General features: G+C 43.5%; 1 protein-coding gene across 1 annotated transcript in view; it reads left to right on the forward strand.

The window, feature by feature from the left end:
- Window positions 1–10,678, forward strand: part of LOC308091664 (neural-cadherin-like) — a gene marked incomplete at its 5' end in the record, with an annotated part of 233,509 nt that extends 222,831 nt beyond the window's left edge. The window contains 3 exons of the mRNA XM_080437326.1: window positions 1,206–1,456; window positions 7,872–8,026; window positions 9,546–10,678. Coding sequence (XP_080293452.1) covers window positions 1,206–1,456; window positions 7,872–8,026; window positions 9,546–10,169 — 1,030 coding nt within the window. The 3' untranslated portion in view covers window positions 10,170–10,678. The remainder of the gene's footprint in view (window positions 1–1,205; window positions 1,457–7,871; window positions 8,027–9,545) is intronic.
- Window positions 10,679–19,036: the final 8,358 nt, after the last annotated feature.

A 19,036-nucleotide genomic window follows, 5' to 3' on the forward strand; every position in this document is an offset into this window, starting at 1 on the left:
ACACTGTAGGTATACAAGCCAAGGTGCTACTAAAGGTCACATGGGTTAAAGTTCTCAATCGCCACGACAGATTTCAGTCATTTGGATTCCATAGAAACCAACATGTCTTCTATGGAAGCCAAAATAATAGCCTATCTATAAGCTCACAACGTGTAAAGCCTCAATCTTTAATTTCTTCACCTGGTTTGCTGTATGTAGAACAGCAGGAAGTGGAACAATAGTCCCAAAACATCATAATTTTACATTGTGCTAATTGTTTAGGAAACACAGTGCCAGTGCAGGGGCTCCTTTCACGCTGTTTCACAAATCACAGATTTGGATTTTGCCTGACAAAAATGTCTGTCATGAGATTTTATTTTGCTTTAATCCATGAGGTCAACATCATTTTAGTCCTGTGTCTACAGTGGATACACTTTGGTGTCACCCAGTGTGAATACAGAACATGCCAGAGTGTAGCAGCAGTGACAGTAAGTGTCACTGCTGCCTCTTTAAACTCCACAGGACCACGGTGTACTTAGTCCTCCCTGACTGAGATGTAAGACTCTTGAACCAGGTTGTTTCTTCTCTCAGCGCAGAGGGATGTTCACATTCTGTGCCCACAGCACAGCCTGAGGGTTGAACTTCTCTAGAGAAGCACCCAACAGGTGTGAATGATATTCTGGGCATATTTTGTACAAAAAGAAGCATACGGTATATTATATATATATATACATATATATGGATTTATATATGGCCTTATATATATGCACTCAAGTGCCTTTGAAATCAGTTCAGTGCCAGTGGCACAGCCATTATACGTTTCTTGTTCCACTTTTATGTTCTAGTGTGACAGCCCCAAGAAGTGACATATTTGATGTAAGTGGTTTAACCACTTTCATCGTCTCATTCGTCTCTCTTTCGGGCATGTCATTATAGGCAAAAGTATAGTTGTTTTTTTCCCTTAAAACTTTTCAAAGATTTTCGCAAACTTTCATTTTTCAAACAATCTTTTTTTTCCAAAAATAGCAACAATGGCAGATCTTTTTTGTTTTCTTTTTTTACAATTTGTATGATGGAGTAAAGAAATAGGGCCCAAGTGGTTCAACATACAGGATTTGCTTATTTTTATAGTCTCCGCTCAGCTTGTGCAGCCCCTGTTATCAGTCGGGGGTTCCTTGGCTTTTCGTTTCCATACTAACGGCGTCTCTCTACTCTGTTCGCTACAGGTGTCCCCCAGGCCATATGACCAAAGAGACCCCCACGGGCAAGGTGTGCGTGTACACTCTGTGCGTCAGCAGACCCTGCCGCCACGGGACGTGCGTGGCGCACTCGCCCTCCCGGTACACGTGTCACTGCGGCGAGGGCTACCGGGGACGCCACTGCGAGGTGACGCTGGCCATGTTTCACAACGACGACGGCGGCAGCCTCAGCATCAGCTCCATGTTTGCCATCAGCATCTGCGTGATGGCCTTCCTAGGTAGCTATGTGGACTACGTTCTCTTCTACTTGTGGTGACCACGTTCACAGCCTTGCTCCTTTCTTTCATCTCTCGCTCACGTCTGCATGTGTTTTGTTTTGTTGTTTTTTTCCTTTCCCCCCGGCGCCGCTGTGTGTTAAATTTTTAAAAACCCTTTGTTTTGCTATTTCATGTTTCATCTGTGATTCTATTTTATTTTTCACTCTCTCCAGGCCATCTCTGCTTTGTTTTGTTTTTTATTTTAATTACATTCTGTATTCTTCCCCTTTGTCTGCAACTCTGCATCACGTGTGGTCGGTGTGAAACGCTTTAATGATCCCTCGCCTTGTGCCAGGGTGGGCTCAAGCCACGGGGCATTGGTGGTCTCTGTACCCCTGTTTCATGTGGTAACAAGGAACAAGCCAGTGTGAGGGTAGGAGAGCAGCCAGAAGGGAAGCTTGTATGTGATTCACGCAGGCAGGTTGTAACACGCCCCGGGAGCCCCAGTTGACTTTCTTTATACGATCCTTTATATTTCTATAGTCATTCCCAGTGTTCCCCCACTGTCACACACGATGTTCCGTTGTGGCTGCACAAGTCAAGTTGTCCCACAGCCTTAATTCACTATGTGTTGTATATGTATATGCCACAGTCTGCTGACTTCTTGCCCCTAGTGTCTGTCTTTGTCTTTCCATCCATATTTCCATGCCATATTTTTTGTTTGTTTTTGCCAACCTAAATGTGTCGGTATCGCTGCTGACGCAGTGACACAAACACTCCCACACACACACACACACGCCTAAGCGCGAGTGTGTGTTTGTGTGTGTGCAGTGTGCACGCATGTGTGTTTGCGTCGACTCTTGCGCGCTGTAAAGTCTGAAGCTCCCACCTTTCCTCCGCGGAGTCGCACCAGCCTTTATGAGTCTCTCTGTCACAGGCAGGCTTATAAAACGCTTGGGCGGTTCAATACTGCACTGTCCCTGCCTCCATAACTGACTCAACATTCCCCCCGGGTGTGTGGCTAGTATTGCGACATCAGTTATTCTGACACTTTGGGTCCCTGAGTGAAACTGATAAAGCGGTCTTCAATATTTGATAATGAATTCAAAGATGATAAAGTTGTGGCTGCGGCATCATTCATGAAAATTCATGTGTCGTCGCATGCAAAATAAAAGAAGGCCACAGTCATCGGAGGGGCTTGCCCATCCCGTCGCTGATGAGGCGGTATATATTCAAAGCTCAAACTTTCCACCTTTTACCAAGAGTCACCAACTAATCTGTTATATAATTGGGATTGGAAATAGAGGCGTTTGCAGACTGTTATTACATTTTCACAGCTCATAAAATAACTTCCCTCCAACTTATAACAAGGTGGAGAACTTTACAAACCAGAACTTTGATGTGATGAATGGCTGTCCCTGGAACTAACATCAGTCCGACTGTGGATTCTAATGAACAGTCAATTATTTATTTAATGTTGTTGTGATGAGATATCATTTTGTTCTACTATTAATTCACTCTCGGTCTCTCTCTCTCTCTCTCTCTCTCTCTCTCTCTCTCTCTCTCTCTCTCTCTCTCTCTCTCTCTCTCTCTCTCTTACTCTCTCTCTCTTACTCTCTCATACTCACACTCTCACACACACATATACACACACACACACACACACACTCTCTGGCGTGCGCACACACACACACACACACACACACACACACACACACACACACACACACACACACACACACACACACACACACACACACACGCACGGTTCACACAATGCATTGTGCAGGACTGCCGGCTGGGCGCTAAATTAAAATGGGACTCGGGCTCAGCCTCCATTAAAAGTTAAAATGATCATCCATTATTGAGTTTTACACAAGCCATCACAGAGCAGCCAGATTGTGCCAGTTCAGCACGAGATGACGTGTGACTGTGCTTCATTAGTCCTCTTGAATATGTCTGAAGGGTCACACTGTTTATTATGACATTGGATTGTGATATTCATTTTCCAATGACTGGGGTGGGGGAATAAATTTGTATTTTTTTGTATACACTCATTTGATCATTTGTAGTGCCTATTTTTGTTTTGTTCGGGACAAAAAGACGATAAATAAATCATTCCTCAAACGTCTCTCTGTCTCTCATCATGTGCCGTTTCCTTGTGTCTTTGTCCTTCAACACCTCTCAATATTTCATGCCGTCTCTGCTTGACATTTCACTCTCTCCAATCTTGCTTTACCGTTGCAATTAACCTCAGCTTAATGTGACTTTCTCCCAAAGCTATTCTGCAAGCTATTCCCTGTGTGTCCATTCACAATGCATGCACAGTCTGTTCCCGGGCTATCTAATGCCCTAACACCCTGTTCATCATGGTGGGTAGAAGAGCTGGAAGGTGGCAGTGTTATGGATTGATGAATGAGTGCAATGTTTGTTCTCCGCCATGAGTGATATTGATCTAATATCTAGCTGCACACGGCTGCACGCGCAACACCAGCCAACAGCTGCCGCAGGCGCTATAGTGCACAGCTTCTACACAGTAAAACTGTGAGTGTTAATCTAACTCCCGAGAGCGTACAAATGTAACCAAATGGACCCTTACGGGTTCCGTTTGTACACTCTTGAGTTAGATTAACTATGGGTTTTACTATGTAGAGGCGAGCTGCGTCCCATAAGTGCAAGCTTCTGTGAAGTTTTTGTGTAGTTGGGTATTGTAGTGGTTCTCAACCTTTTTTGAGCTCTGGACCACTAGCATATGTTGAAGTACCACCCCACCCCACCTCCCCACACCAATATTGGATCTTTTTAGAATATACTGTAACAAGGTATAACAATCATTTGCTTCTTTCTTAATTAAGATTTAACATTAATGATCTTAAATACCTGTACACCGGTGTAGCCGATCCACAAGCCCACAACGTGTAGAGCAGCAACACGCTCTGAGCTTGTAGATCGTCTATTTTTCGGTACGTGCCACTGTGCACAATGAAGTATATCAAGCCCTTAAGAGTCAACATTTCATGTCAAGCTTTTCCCACCACACTACGCCTATTACGGTAGTCCAAAACCTTTCTTAAATTTGCTGGATTTTTGCTGGATTTACTGGAGAACCAGTGGTGTATTATGTACATACTACATACACATCGTATACGTGGTTGTGTATTGAGGTAAGGTGAAACTATATCTCCGCTACACGGCCCTCTCTGCACTGTGTATGGAGCTATAGAGCTGTCTGTTGTTTGACAGGAGCTCAGGGCGTCATGGGCGGAGGGAGGTGAGTGGAGGCAGACAGCGCACAGTAGCAGTTAACCCAATCAATCCGGGAACGCATCGGTGTCATTTTAGATTTCTTTGGCTATTCAAAAATAGCAGATACAAGCTCACAGCGCTATGAGCTTGTAGATCTGCTATTTCTTTTAAAGAAATCTAGATTTTTTTTTGCAAATTGTTTTTTAAAGCAAACATTTTTAACTCAAATCTTTGCATCTTGGGATTCTACAAATGTCCTCTAAATCCTAACATATCAGTGGTTCTCAAACATTTTTCATGTCAAGGACCCCCAAAATTATATGTATTTGTCTGCGGACTCCCCCATCTCAAAATATTTTGTTCCAGGGACCCCCCAGAAGTAAAGATTTGAGTAAAAAATGTATATATATATTCAAAGATTTGCACAAATATTCACGATTAAAAAAAAATAGCAGACCTACAATCTCATAGTGCGCCACTCGCGCTATGAGCTTGTATATCTGCTATTTTTGAATTGCCAAAGAAATCTAAAATGACACAGATGCTTTCCCGGTCTTAATGGGTTAATACTGGAGGCGAGGGGGAGGGCCGAGGCCACCGCTGGCACCGCCGGCCCCTCATCCACATTCTGATGTTTTCTCAGAGTCGCTGCGGCTCAGTGGTGAGCGGGTTCAGGTCAGTTGATCGATACAACTCTGTCTCGACCCCATGCTGCTGGAGGCATGAGAGGAAAGGTTTGAATCTCACTCTCCTCTCTGCTAAAGCCTCAGTTATACTTAGTTTCGTTTCGTGCCAGTGCCAGTGCTCAATAAATGGCAGATCTGCAAGCTCACATAATGCGTTGCGAATGTGACGCGTTGTAAGCTTGTATATCTGCTATTTACGGCACGCAACACCAGCACGCAACTAAGTATAAATCAGGCTTAAGAGAGGACAGCATAGAAACAAAACAAAAACATTAGTGAACAAACAGCAGTTATTGTGCAGCGTTCCTCTGGGGTAAATAGACATTATGGTAGCATCCCAGCAGGGTGCGCATTGGACAGAGGAGCAGCCCAGCATGCCTCGGGACGCACATAATCTGACAGCTGTTGTTCTAGCGTTGGGTATTTGTTATGGGAAATAACAAATGTTTTATAAACATTTATTTTGAATGTGTGTTTTTTTAGCCGTGGCTCTACAGGAGGCTGGTTGTCTATAAGAGAGTCGTTGTGGGTGTGTGACTGTGTGTGTGTGTGTGTGTGTGTGTGTGTGTGTGTGTGTGTGTGTGTGTGTGTGTGTGTGTGTGTGTGTGTGTGTGTGTGTGTGTGTGTGTGTGTGTGTGTGTGTGTGGATATTCACACACTAATCTTGCAAACCACTGAACCGATCAGTGTCTAGTGCAGACTGCCTGTAGATCACAGAAGTAGCTCAATGGAGCTCTGATCGGGGCTGAAACCATGTCCACAATTTGGATTCGTACATCATGGATTTGTCATGGACGACTGAAGTAACAGGCTGGTACATGAAGTCCCAGATCCATATTGAAGCCATGCCATTCCCATGTCTATCTCCAGATCCACAAGTCGATTTTTGCATGAGCGATAGGGGTGATTACAGGGGGGCACGCCCCTCCCTTCAGGGCTCACTGAGTTGGTTTGGCGTTTTGTGAGCTGTTCATGAGTGTGACTCCAACGCAGATCTCTGACTTCATGTGACCAATCTGTGAAGTCAGTCATCTATGAGATATGTATGACGTGTGACTCCATTTCGACAAGGTTTCAGACAGACAGACGGATGGACACACACACACACACACACACACACACACACACACACACACACACACACACACACACACACACACACACACACACACAGACTCTTGCAGAGTCACACCCAAAAAAAAGCTTTCATGTTTAAGTAACCCACTGATTATTATCCTGATGATTGTGAGTCAGATAACTTTACATGGCTCTACTTTTTGCATGTGATTAGCAGTTTGACGTGTGTCTCTCAGAGCGTTGTTTTTCCGTCTGCGATTTTGAATACCCTTTTGTCTGGGTATAGGGGGGATTACTTTTCAAAGCTACTTTGAAATCTCTGCAATCGTGGCGTGTGTCTCAAAGTGCTACCAAAGAATCGGATACTAAGGAGATGCATAATAAAGTACAGATACCATCTACTGTAGTAGGAGAGAGAAAAAAGGAAAAAAAACTGAAGCCAAAGCAGAAACCAGAGGCCAGACGGGGACTCGGAAAGAGACGAGGAGACTTAACTAGGTTGCAGAAAAAGACAGCGAGCCGGAGCCAGGGAGGGGAGCTGGGGAGAGAGGCCCCGATCGTCCAATGCAACAGAACGAGAAAGACAGAGGAATTTCAAATTAAAGAGATAACGAGAATGAAAGCAAAGTGAGAACAAGAAGGGGCCGAGAGACACACGGAGAAAGGGAGAGATTGAGAGAGATTGAGAGAATGAGAGAGAAAGAATGAGAGAGAGAGAGAAAGCGATAGAGGGATGGCAGATGGGAGAAAAATATTGGTGGAGATTAATGGACTTTAAAGGTCAGTCCAGCATGTTGTATAATTTAGCACACAATAGCTGTGATTGATGTGGATGCTTTAGGAGCATTCCTCTCCGCGGCTCCTTTGCCTCGTGCGCCATCCCTCTGCCGCCGCGGCTACCCACCCAGAGGCTTTGTGTTTAAGCCGAGGAGGAGTGCACATCCGGTTAATAGGTTTCTGAGGAGCTGTGGTCTTTCGGTAGGACAGGAAACGGAGAGCCGGCATCAAAGGGAATAGGTGCAAAGGTTGCGCCTTTGTCTCAGTCTATGTTCCATTAGTATGTCCTAACTGTGCAGCCGCTGGTACTAATGGCTCACGCAGAGGCAGAGAGGTAGAGCAATCTGGCGGAAACTCCCATACGGCACCGTTAGCTATTATCATGCCGAGTTGAAGGACTTCAAAGGATATTATTCTTGTCACAGTGTGGATCTATGGGGGTGGGAGATTAAATTGTAAAAGAAAAATACAGCCAAAAAAAAAGGTTGTATAGCTACATATGTCATTATCCATGTCATTACTTTCCACTCACAGTTTGTGATTAATTCACACCCAAAGGTAGACAGTGTAAAAAGAAAAAAGAAAATACATTTATAGCTTTTGCACCCCTCACCTAACCCCGTGCTAACCTGCTCTCTGGCGCCCCCCAGTGCTGATGCTGGGCCTGTTCTTGTACTCCTGCTGGCGGAGGCACAAGGGCCTGAAGGAGGGCGTGTACCACGTGTCCGCGCACCACGGCGAGTGGGAGGACATCCGAGAAAATGTGCTCAACTATGATGAAGAGGGAGGAGGGGAGCAGGACCAGGTACAAACACACAGCAACACCATGGTACTAGTTTAACCCCCAGAGTGTAAAAAAAATGACCCTTTTAACCCCACTTCTCCCACTTAAACCTAGCACTCAGAGTGCAGTGTGCACATTAACTTTACATTACATTTGCTTACTCCACGCACGCACGCACGCACACATGCATGCACACACACACACACACACACACACACACACACACACACACACACACACACACACACACACACACACACACACACACAGCAGTTGTGAGAGTCACCAAAATACTCTCACAATACAAGTACGTACTTTCTCCGCAATGTTTTCATTTGCATTTCCATTCAGTTTCAAGTAAGAGATCATTGTCTCCGCCAGGCCGAAAGGCATGGCGAGAGAGTATGTTTTACCCCCTGTCCGTCCGTCCGTCCGTCCGTCCGTTACCAGCTAATCTCTGGCACCTTTGGCCCGGTCGCTGCGAAACTGTGCACACACACTCCCTGGATGCAAATTCAGAACCTCTGCCCCAAATTTTTCACATGGGCCTGTTATAGCGCCACCAGGAGGCTGATTTGTGCAAAACCTATTTTTTGACATTACTCCTACAGATTTTATCCAAACGTCATGCAAATCGGTACACAGTATCTCTATAGTCATGTGATCAACACGGATCTTACATTCTATTTGACATAAATTAGACCATAACCACTTTCAACCTGCCGTTTGGACATGTCATTATAGACGACTAATGAAAAAAGGAGCAAAAAATAGCACATCTACAAGCCCATAACACGTTTCATCGATCAGCGATGTGTTGTGAGCTGCATCTCTGCCACAGAACCCTGTCATATTATGACAACATATACAGTCCTATGACTCCTCTTCATTTATGCAGCCTTCATTTTGACATAAGAATTTTGTAATACAAATTGTATTTATTCATCCATTTCTTTTTGTCAGAATTAGTTGATTAGTTGATCAGCAGCCAAACAGGGAAATGGCCTTGAAATGAAGTGTAGGTTCCCAGGAGATCTGGGATGGGAGTCAATACTGGAAATTAACCAATAGCTAGTTAATGCCTCTATTTGTTTTAATAGTGCTGCTAATAGCAGATTCCCTCCTCTACAATCAGATAATTAATTACTTGTCCAATCAATGACGATGTTGTTGCCAACATATCTTCCTCAGACAGTGGCTCTCCATCAGACAACGAGCCTCACTTCATGTCGGAGACGAAAGCTGAGAAACATTGTTCTTCTAAGCACACGTTGGTCTCGTATGGCTGTGTGCCTTTTAATTATCTATTACTGTATGTTCAATAGAGCACTCATCCATAGAAACACTTTCAACACTGTCTCTATCTTTCTGTTCTCTCTCTCTCTCTCTCTCTCTCTGTGTGTGTGTGTGTGTGTGTGTGTGTGTGTGTGTGTCTGTCTGTGTCTGTGTCTGTGTGTGTGTGTGTGTGTGTGTGTGTTTCTCGCTCTCTCTCTCTCTCTCTCTCTCTCTCTCTCTCTCTCTCTCTCCCCCCCCTCTCCAGAATGGCTTTAACATGGTGGAGCTTCAGCGCTCCCTTCAGCCCAGCCCGGCGCAATCACTTCGTTACAGCTACCCACAATGCATCATCTCCTGCCCCCAGGCCAAGCCGCCGCAGGAGCGCAGCCAGAAGGGGGGCACGCCCGGCAGCAACGGGACGGGCAGCGCGGCCATCGCCTTGCGCCTGGCCAGGCCCCCCTCGCAGACGCAGACAGACAACCTGCCCTCCCCTCTGACCTTCCGCCGCTCCCACAAGAGCTTGTCCTTCTCCAGCCAGGACCTGGCCCGCTACCTGTGCGAGGTCATCAGGGACACGGAGCAGCAGCCGGGGGAGGGGCTGGTGGACGGCACCATGACCACGCCGCGACAGCGGCACTCCGGCAAGCAGCGGCGCGCCGGCCTGGCGGCGGTGCGCTCCCTCAGCTCCCTCACCGCCGTGGAGGCCGAGGGTTCAGAGGTCATGCTACGGGGCGAGCAGGAGAGCCCCCGACTGGACAGGTTCAGAACCCTCCGGGCCGTCGTCGGCGAGCTGAGAGGAGAACCCGAGGGCCACTCCCAGACTGCGGAGGACCAGCGGGACAAACTGAAGGAGAGCCGCGGGCAGCCCAACTGTGAGAAGAGCGGGTAAGGCCCGAGTCATGCTCCCTCGTACGGCAGCAGTACGCAGCGGGAATAGCCGATCTACAAGCTCAAAACGCGTCGCATCCGCCATGCGTTGTGAGCTTGTAGGTTGGATGTTTCCGGTGCACCGCGCCGTCGTAGGATAAAGTAGAAATCATGCTTATGAGACTGCTGCTCATGGACCGTTATGGAAAAGCAACATTGATCACATGGCTGAGAAATCCAAAGGGAGACAATTAAATGGGAGATACTCTGAGCTTGCTGAACTGTGTGTGTGTGTGTGTGTGTGTGTGTGTGTGTGTGTGTGTGTGTGTGTGTGTGTGTGTGTGTGTGTGTGTGTGCGTGTGCGTGTGTGTGTGTGTGCGAGTGTGTGCGTGTGCGTGCGTGTACGCGCGTGCGCGCGAAATTTGCTCTAAATGTTCTGTATCGATGGGACTTTGAACATTTCAGCTCTTTGATATAAAATATGTTTACCAATGAATGATGAACTGATGTGATGTGTTTACCTGACATTGCACTGTATAGTATATATCCCACACGATGCACTTTTCGGAAGCGCCCGCTGTCAAAACTATTCATTATCTGAAAATTATTCATAAGAAAGAGTGCACATAAAGAGCTGGTTTCTTTTTTTTCTCCTTTTTGTCATTAATGACCGTCATCAAGAAATAATTTATGTGAAGAAAAGAAAACTTGCTTCATTTGTATTTTATCTATTTCCTTTTGAATAAAATGAATATCTTTGATAATAGCTGGGATCCAATCTTGTTCAAACAGATCTCCCGTCTTTAAAGTTCACGGCATCTTTCATCATCAAATGCAAATCGCTGAGGCATGCTCTTTATTTACACGACCAAGTAGTCGACTTAATGCCGCCACAAACTAACTGAAGCCATAAATCCCATTATTTACATTAACGCGCACGTGAATATGCCTCAAACACATGTGACATACATACCTACATACAGCATATTAACCATTCATTTGTCTACACTTACACTTGACAGTGTGTATGAGGATTTAAAGGCATACGTTAAGGAGCTGAGACATATGTTCTTGTCTTATACAGTGAGCTATTACCAGCACACCAGCATAACGAGCTGGTGCCGAGGAGAAGTCCGTCTCAAGGAGATGAATCATTCATGTCTAGCGCCCAATAAGAAAACCTCTAACCAGTGCTACTGGGAGTCTCCAACATGCTCTCAAAAGCTTGTCACTCCCAGAAGGCTATGCTTAATTGGCCAGCATTACTGGAGTTAAACAGCTGTGACATTGGACTGAGCCACCAGGGGCGGAAGACAGAGTGGCATGCACTGTCGACTTGATGCTCTTGAAATATTATGCATAGCCTGCCTACTTACTAGCCTGATTTATACTTGGTCGTACGGTGGTGCCGAGCGCCGGAAACAGACGATCTACAAGCGCACAGCGCTTGTAGATCGTCTGTTTCCACCGCGCGACACTGTCTTGTGACAGAGCATAAATTAGGCATTAACGCTTGCATTATACATCATGTTAAGAGATAGGAGTCAGAGAGAGTGGATGGCTATGAATTCCCTGTAGCTTCATGAGGAGTTATCACATTTCACATTTATGAGGCCTCGATGCTGTATAAATATATTTAACGAGCAGCTGGAAATAACACAGCAAGCCGGTCCTCAACCAAGGTCCTGTAGAATGCTCCACACACTGTTTGAATTAATTAATTTCACCTGCCTCGATACGGGCTATTTAATTGGCTGATAACATTTGAAGCAGGTGGTTAGCATTGCTTATTCTTTATTAACATATCAGTTGATGAAGTCTGATGAACGTTTAAATTGTCACCATGCTATGCATGAAGCCATATTGCCACCTATTGGCAATCTAGTGGTACAACACCCAATTATATCAGATTAGGTCTGCTTCAGAGTGAACCCCATATACAGCAGTTATTGTACAAACTTTGGGTCCAGATTCATGAGAAAAAAATCTTAAGATCTTTCTGAAGTCGTTGTTTGAGAAGACCTCAAGATATCCCCTAACTGTGCAGTACTGCCAAATAAATAGTATATATTTTATAAATATGTTTTTAAGAACCCCTGACGGAATGACTTGAAAGACAAAATCTCACACACTGTCTTCAAGTGCAGGAAAGATATTTAATGGGAATGCAACAACGTTTTGGTTCATCAGGTTAAGATAATCTGATGAACTTCTTAAGATAACCTGATGAATGTCTAACAGACCGAAACGGAAATCTTTTTCTTGCATTTGAAGAGTTTTTTTCTTCCAGTACGTTGGGGCCCTCGTCTGGTCTTCTCCTACGCACCTGTCGCCTTTGTAGGTGTGCAAAGGCTTGTTTTTTTAAGAACCTCTGACATAAATTGAAACCCATGGGATGGATAGACAGACAGACAGACAGACAGACAGACAGACAGACAGACAGACAGACAGGATGGTTGTTTGGACATTTTTGAAAATTGGGAGTACATACATACAGCACATCCTGCCTGCACATCTTTTGTAGTCTCTTGATTGTGACATTAACCTTTGACCTTTTCGGTGCAAAGACTTCGCGGGTGATCATCTCCATCAAGTTTCATTACAGTCCGCCCGTCCGTTTTCAATTCTGAACTTCTCCTTGATTTGTGACCCTGAACTTGACTAGTGACCTTGAGGTCGTTTACTGATCATAGCCTCCAAGTTTCATGAAAATCTTGTTAACACACAATCAAAGGAAAAACATTAGCCTAGCTAAGGAAAAACATTAGCCTAGCTAAGGAAAAACATTAGCCTAGCTAACAAAAAAGTACTCAGATTATTAGTTATTTTATTTTTGTTTTCATTTATTTTATTGGTTCACTTTGTTCTGTGGGGTACAGATGTCTAACACAGTGATTCTCAACCTTTTGAATTTCAGCGACCCCCAGTTACATCTTTTTTTGTGTACTGTATTAATTTAAGCTGAGAGTGTACAAATGGAACCCAATGTACCCATAAGGGTCCGCAGTTACAGACCCGTAAGAGTCCATTTGGACCCCTGACGGTCCCCAGACCCGCCGTTGAGAACCAGTGGTCTAACACCTCTGTGTGCCAGAATGCACTCTGGGTGAGTAGGCGGGCCCCTAGGTCTCTGGCTGGATCGATCCCGCCCCCACAGTTTGAAGAAATGGCTGCAAAGAAGAACAAACAGACCAAGTCATCATGACATCATCACCACAACCAAAAATGTATATCCGGGAAGATAACACCGGCAGCGTCGCATTGGAACAGTATTATTCATTAAAAGAACAGGACACTTAAGATATTGTTATTTACTGTTGTATTAGAAATATATTATTTTGCTCAAAATGTCCACAGATCGACAAGCTAGACATAGCTAATGTTCCACTTCATTTTATGTTGTGTAAAAATCCATAGACATTCTACCCGGAAATACCACTCTACATGTTTGTTTACAAACAGTCTGATAGCTGAAAATCAAGATCTGCAAGCTCACAACGTGACGCATCGAAGCACAACGAAGTTACAGCATTATGGTAGAAACAATATTTGCTGCAATTATCATACTGTATGCTGCATTGCCTTTGAACCTTACACTATGCTTGCCAGCGGTTGTTTTAGACTGCTTGACTATGTTTTTGTTTATTTCTGTTTGTTTATGTTTAGACTGCATTATTACAGTATGTTTGTTTGTTTTTTATGTTTACGTTTAGACTGCAGATAGTCATTCTGGAAGGGAATTAAATGACCCGTAAGATGCAAGTTAATGTAAATTGATATTGCAAATGCAGGTTGATGTAAACTGATAATGGAGTCTTTTTTATTACACATGGACGGACAGACAGAGAGCATTTATAGATACACATGCTAAACATCCCTGCAGTATAAACTGAGTATGAAAAATATTACAGTAACTCTTTTTAATTTATTCGTCTCGTCTTTTACCTGGTCAAGGAAACTGAGTCCCCGAACAGCAGATCTACAAGCTCACAATGCATTGTGATGCAACATGTTGTGAGCTTATAGATCTGCTTTTTTCTGGAGTCTGTCTGTCTGTCTGTCTGTCTGTCTAGACAGAGAAGGAAGACAGACAGACAGACATATCTTAACTATGACACTTTTAAAAACTCTTAACTATTACAGTGCACTACTTTAGAGACTTTAATTGATTGATTGAATACTTTATTATGTCGCAATGTTGCAAAGCGCTGGACCGATCAGCGCCACATTTCTTGTGCACACTGCCAGTAGGACAACTAAGTACCTCCACACATTTAAAATGTTCATATATTGTACTGTATATTATTTTTAATATTTAACTTTCATTTATTATGGAAGTCAAAGGTGTTTGGATAGGGCTGAAACCTTGCCCAACTATGCACTCATACCTCATAGATATGTCATAGAAGAAAATGTCAGTGTTAACAATGTATCCCCTTCTTCCTACAGAGATATTCTGTCTGTATACATTTAAGTGACTGAACATAACGATTTCTTTTGCTTCAAGGAAATGTTTTGCTACAGTTTAGCTGAGGACTGCAATCAGTCAAGTCTCCTTGTTTCAACTGAGCACCGTTTTGCCTTTTTGGATGAGCCATTTAAAAATGGATACAAATGTATGCCTACTCTATCAACAAAATAAGAAACGCTTCTATTATCTAACAGTTTTCATCCTCAACCCCTTTAAAAGGGTTTGTATTATGTAACCATTTACATAATTTAAACCTGTCATGTTTATAATTCAGACGTCCCAGGCTGGGTGATCGGAGTGAGCGCTGCAGATCTGGGGCTTGGTGTGTTAAAACTCTCCTTTTCCCTGTGTCTAGTGTCTAGTCCCTCCCTGCTTTAAATCACAGAGTGTACAAATGGAACCAAAATATACACTGTAAAATCCTCTGTGCTTATTTATCTCTCAGAGTTACAGACCCGTAACAGTCCATTTGGACCACTGGTGGTCCCCGGACCCAACGTTGAGAAACAGTGCTTTAAAGGAGGAGTTCACCCAAAAAAATACTTATTTTCTATCAATTACACACCCCATGAAGCCTTGATTTCATGGATTTATTTTTGTTTTTGTGGCATTCCTAAGACAATAATTTGATGACCGTGTGTATTTCCGGTAGGAGACACAAATAATCTACTTTGTGTCTCCTACTGGATACATTAGCCGGTAGGAGACGGGAATCAAATTATTAGCTTAAGAATGCGACAAAAACAAAAAAGAATCCATGGATTCAAGGCTTCATAGGGTGTGCAATTGATAGAAAATACGTCATTTTTTGGGTGAACTCCTCCTTTAAATCAACCAATATTGCTCCAGGTAGGGTGTCATTTGGGGTCGCAGAGGATGGCAAATACCACCCCCTAGTGTTCACATTAAACCTCAAATTGTGTTATTTTGATGCATATTTTCTCCACCTCGGAACATTCTAGGTCTAGTTAAAGAAAATGCTATGTTAGTGTGAGGTTTAGGTTAGAGTTACTGTTGGATGCCTTGACTGAAATTATATTTTGTCCAATCTGTATGGTAGAGTATGTTAATACAATATAACTTGTACAATTGGGATGGTTGTATTTGGTCTCCCTGCTCTTCTATTGAGACATTGTCTAGGTTGGTCACGACCTTTGACACGAAACACAGACCTGCCTGCTTGCTCCCTAAGCAGGCAGGCAGGCTCTATGAGCTCAGTGGTATTAGCTCTTCCCTTTGTCTTTGTGGGGCGGCAGTGGCTCAGGAGGTAGAGTGGCCGCTTGGGAAGGTTCCCAGTTCGATCCCGGGCTCCCCCAGAGTTGGTGTCGACAGTCGAAGTGTCCTTGAGCAAGATGCTGAACCCCTAATTACTCCCGATGAGCAGGTTGGTGCCTTGCATGGTTTCCTCCGCCATCGGTGTGTGTGTGAGTGGGTGAATATAATGCACAATCATTATAAAGCGCCTTGGATAAAAGTCTCTTTATGAATTCACCATTTATTCACCATTTATTTAAAAGCATAGGAGACCTGGGTTAAAATCCGGGGTAAAAGAGGGAAGTTACATAATGCAGCTTTAAATATTTCATAAAACATAAATGAAAAAAATAAATAGAAAATAGTGAAGGTACTTCTATGGCCTACTGGCAGTGTGTGCTAGACATGTGGCATTGACTCTTTATAGACGGCTACTCGGCTAGACAACGAGAGCTGCCATATTAAAAAATAAATGAATGAAGGAATACATTAAATAGTAAAGAAATAAATGTAGAAATAAAGGTGCAGGTTAAATGGAAAGTAAATAAAAATGCACAAATAATAAATGTGTGTGACAAATTAATTATACTAGAGGTTTGGACCGCTATGCGGCTCTCACACTTACGTGGCATGGCCGATCCGACCAATATGTCTTGAGTCATAATGTCGGGGGCTTTGTCATTGAAAGTAGTAGCTGTTTGAATTAGCCATTGAATTAGTTATGTGGCCGTGATTTGTTTATGGTTATGTAAGAGTGACATAGCCATGGGCCGCCTGCCAGCCAGTCTTCCCTTTTTTCTATAAGAAGCACCATAGAAGACAGGGAAGCACCATAGATGGCAGGGAAGCACCATAGGAAGCACCATAGAAGACAAGGAAGCACCATAGATGGCAGGGAAGCACCATAGGAAGCACCATAGATGACAGGGAAGCACCACAGAAAACCGGTAAGTACCATAATAAGCACCATAGCAAACAGGTACGTACCATAGTAAGCACCATAGAAGACATGGAAGCACCATAGGAAGCACCATAGAAGACAGGGACACACCATAGATGACAGGGAAGCACCATAGGAATTAGGAAGCACCATAAATGGCAGGGAATGACCATAGGAATTAGGAAGCACCATAGATGACAGGGAAGCACCATAGATGACAGGGAAGCATAGATGACAGGGAAGCACCATAGATGACAGGGAAGCATAGATGACAGGGAAGCACCATAGATGACAGGGAAGCATAGATGATGGGGAAGAACCATAGATGACAGGGAAGCACCATAGATGACAGGGAAGCACCATAGATGACAGGGAAGCACCATACTGTAGATGAGACAGCACTTTTAAAGGTCACCAATGATCTTTTAATGGCTGTGGATGTCGGTGACTCCTCAGTCTTATTCTTACTGGATCTGAGCTTGTTTTTTTGACACGGTAGACCACCTATTCTTGTTACTGGACCGCATTAAGAATTGGGTTGGCATAAATGAGGTAGCGCTCGATTGGTTTCGCTCCTATCTTACTGATAGAGACTTCTCGTGGTAATTGGGGAGGCCTCCCCATCCCAGGCTCCCCTAACATGTGGCGTTCCCCAGGGGTCAATTCTGGGTCCCTTATTATTTACAATTTATATGCTTCCTATTGGCAACATAATCCTCACACACAGTATACATTTTCACTGTTATGCTGATGACACACAGCTGTACCCCCCCTAAACCCGGTGTCACTGGTAATATGTCCCACCTTCTGTCATGTCTGTCCAAAATCAAACACTGGATGTCCCAATTCTTTCTCCAGCTCAATGAAGCATAGTCAACCCCCATTATTTGGCCCCCAAAACACCACTCACCCTTTCCACTCAGAACTTGGCACACTATCCTCCAATGTAACCTATGCAGCCCGTAACCTGGGCGTGATGTTCGATTCCAATCTCTCCTTCAACCAACAGGTAACAAGAACTGACCAATCTTGCTACTTTCAGTTAAGGAATATCGCCAAAATTAAATATTTTCTGTCGTTTGCGGACCTTGAAAAAGTAATTCATGCTTTTATTTCTTCACGCCTAGACTACTGCAATTCCCTATACTAGACTGTTAACAAACACTAAGAAGCGTGATCATATCACCTCTATATTAGCTGCTCTCCACTGATTACCTGTATGCTCCAGAAGCGATTTTAAGATTTTGCTCAACACTTTTAAAGTCCTGCATGGACAGGCTCCCAAGTATGTTACGGATATGCTGAAGCCCTACAAACCGGAGCATAATCTCAGATCCTCAGGCAATTGGCTCTATTGGTCGTTCCTACGGCAAACCGCTCCACTCGGTTCGGGCCCTGGGCTTTAGAACGCCCTCCCTGAGAAGCTGAGGTTAGCACAATCGGTGCTTTCTTTTAAATCTCTTCTGAAAACACACCTGTATGTTTCTTAGGTCTATTTGCTTTTAATTGGCACTTTTACTTCTACTGCTGTATATTGTTGTCATTATGTTGTTTTTATTGCTTGTCTTTAACATGTCTTAAAGCACTTTACAAATAAATTCATTATCATTATCAAAATTTCAAAACAATTTCAGAAATTTTCAAAGATTTTCAAAATAGGGCTTAATTTGTTAATGAATCGATTTTTGTACATTTATTCCCTTCCTAGAAATGTAGTGGAGCCAAAAGTACAATATTTGTATTTGGCATAAGCTTGTAAAAAAAACTATTACTCAAGTAGAGATTGTACTTGAGTACAGTACTCAAGTAAATATGCTGTGTTACTTTCCACCACTGGTCTTTCCTGTTTCAAGTTTCTGATGACTTATAAAAATAAAAAATAAAAAAATACATTCAGAATTAATGCAGGTATAATTAATTCATCGTTTTTTTAACCTTTGTGTTTCAGACCAATCATAATGAGTTAATAATAAGTTAATCAATTCATGCATTTGATAACTTCTCTTCATGTTGTTCAGTTGGTTGACAGTCATTTTATTTTATTTGTATTGTTTATAAGTGATGCTTTATCCTGAACACAACTCTGACTGTGACCAATACAACTCCACTGTCTGTGTATAACTGGTGTGTTTCTGTGGAACAACGCTAGGGGGCAGGAGACCACATGCTTTACCAGACTATAGACTCTATAGTCTGGTGTGTTACTCTGTTTCAACTTGTCATG

This window comes from Gymnoscopelus braueri (assembly GCF_963280865.1).
Source record: "Gymnoscopelus braueri genome assembly, chromosome: 9".
Taxonomy (NCBI): domain Eukaryota; kingdom Metazoa; phylum Chordata; class Actinopteri; order Myctophiformes; family Myctophidae; genus Gymnoscopelus; species Gymnoscopelus braueri.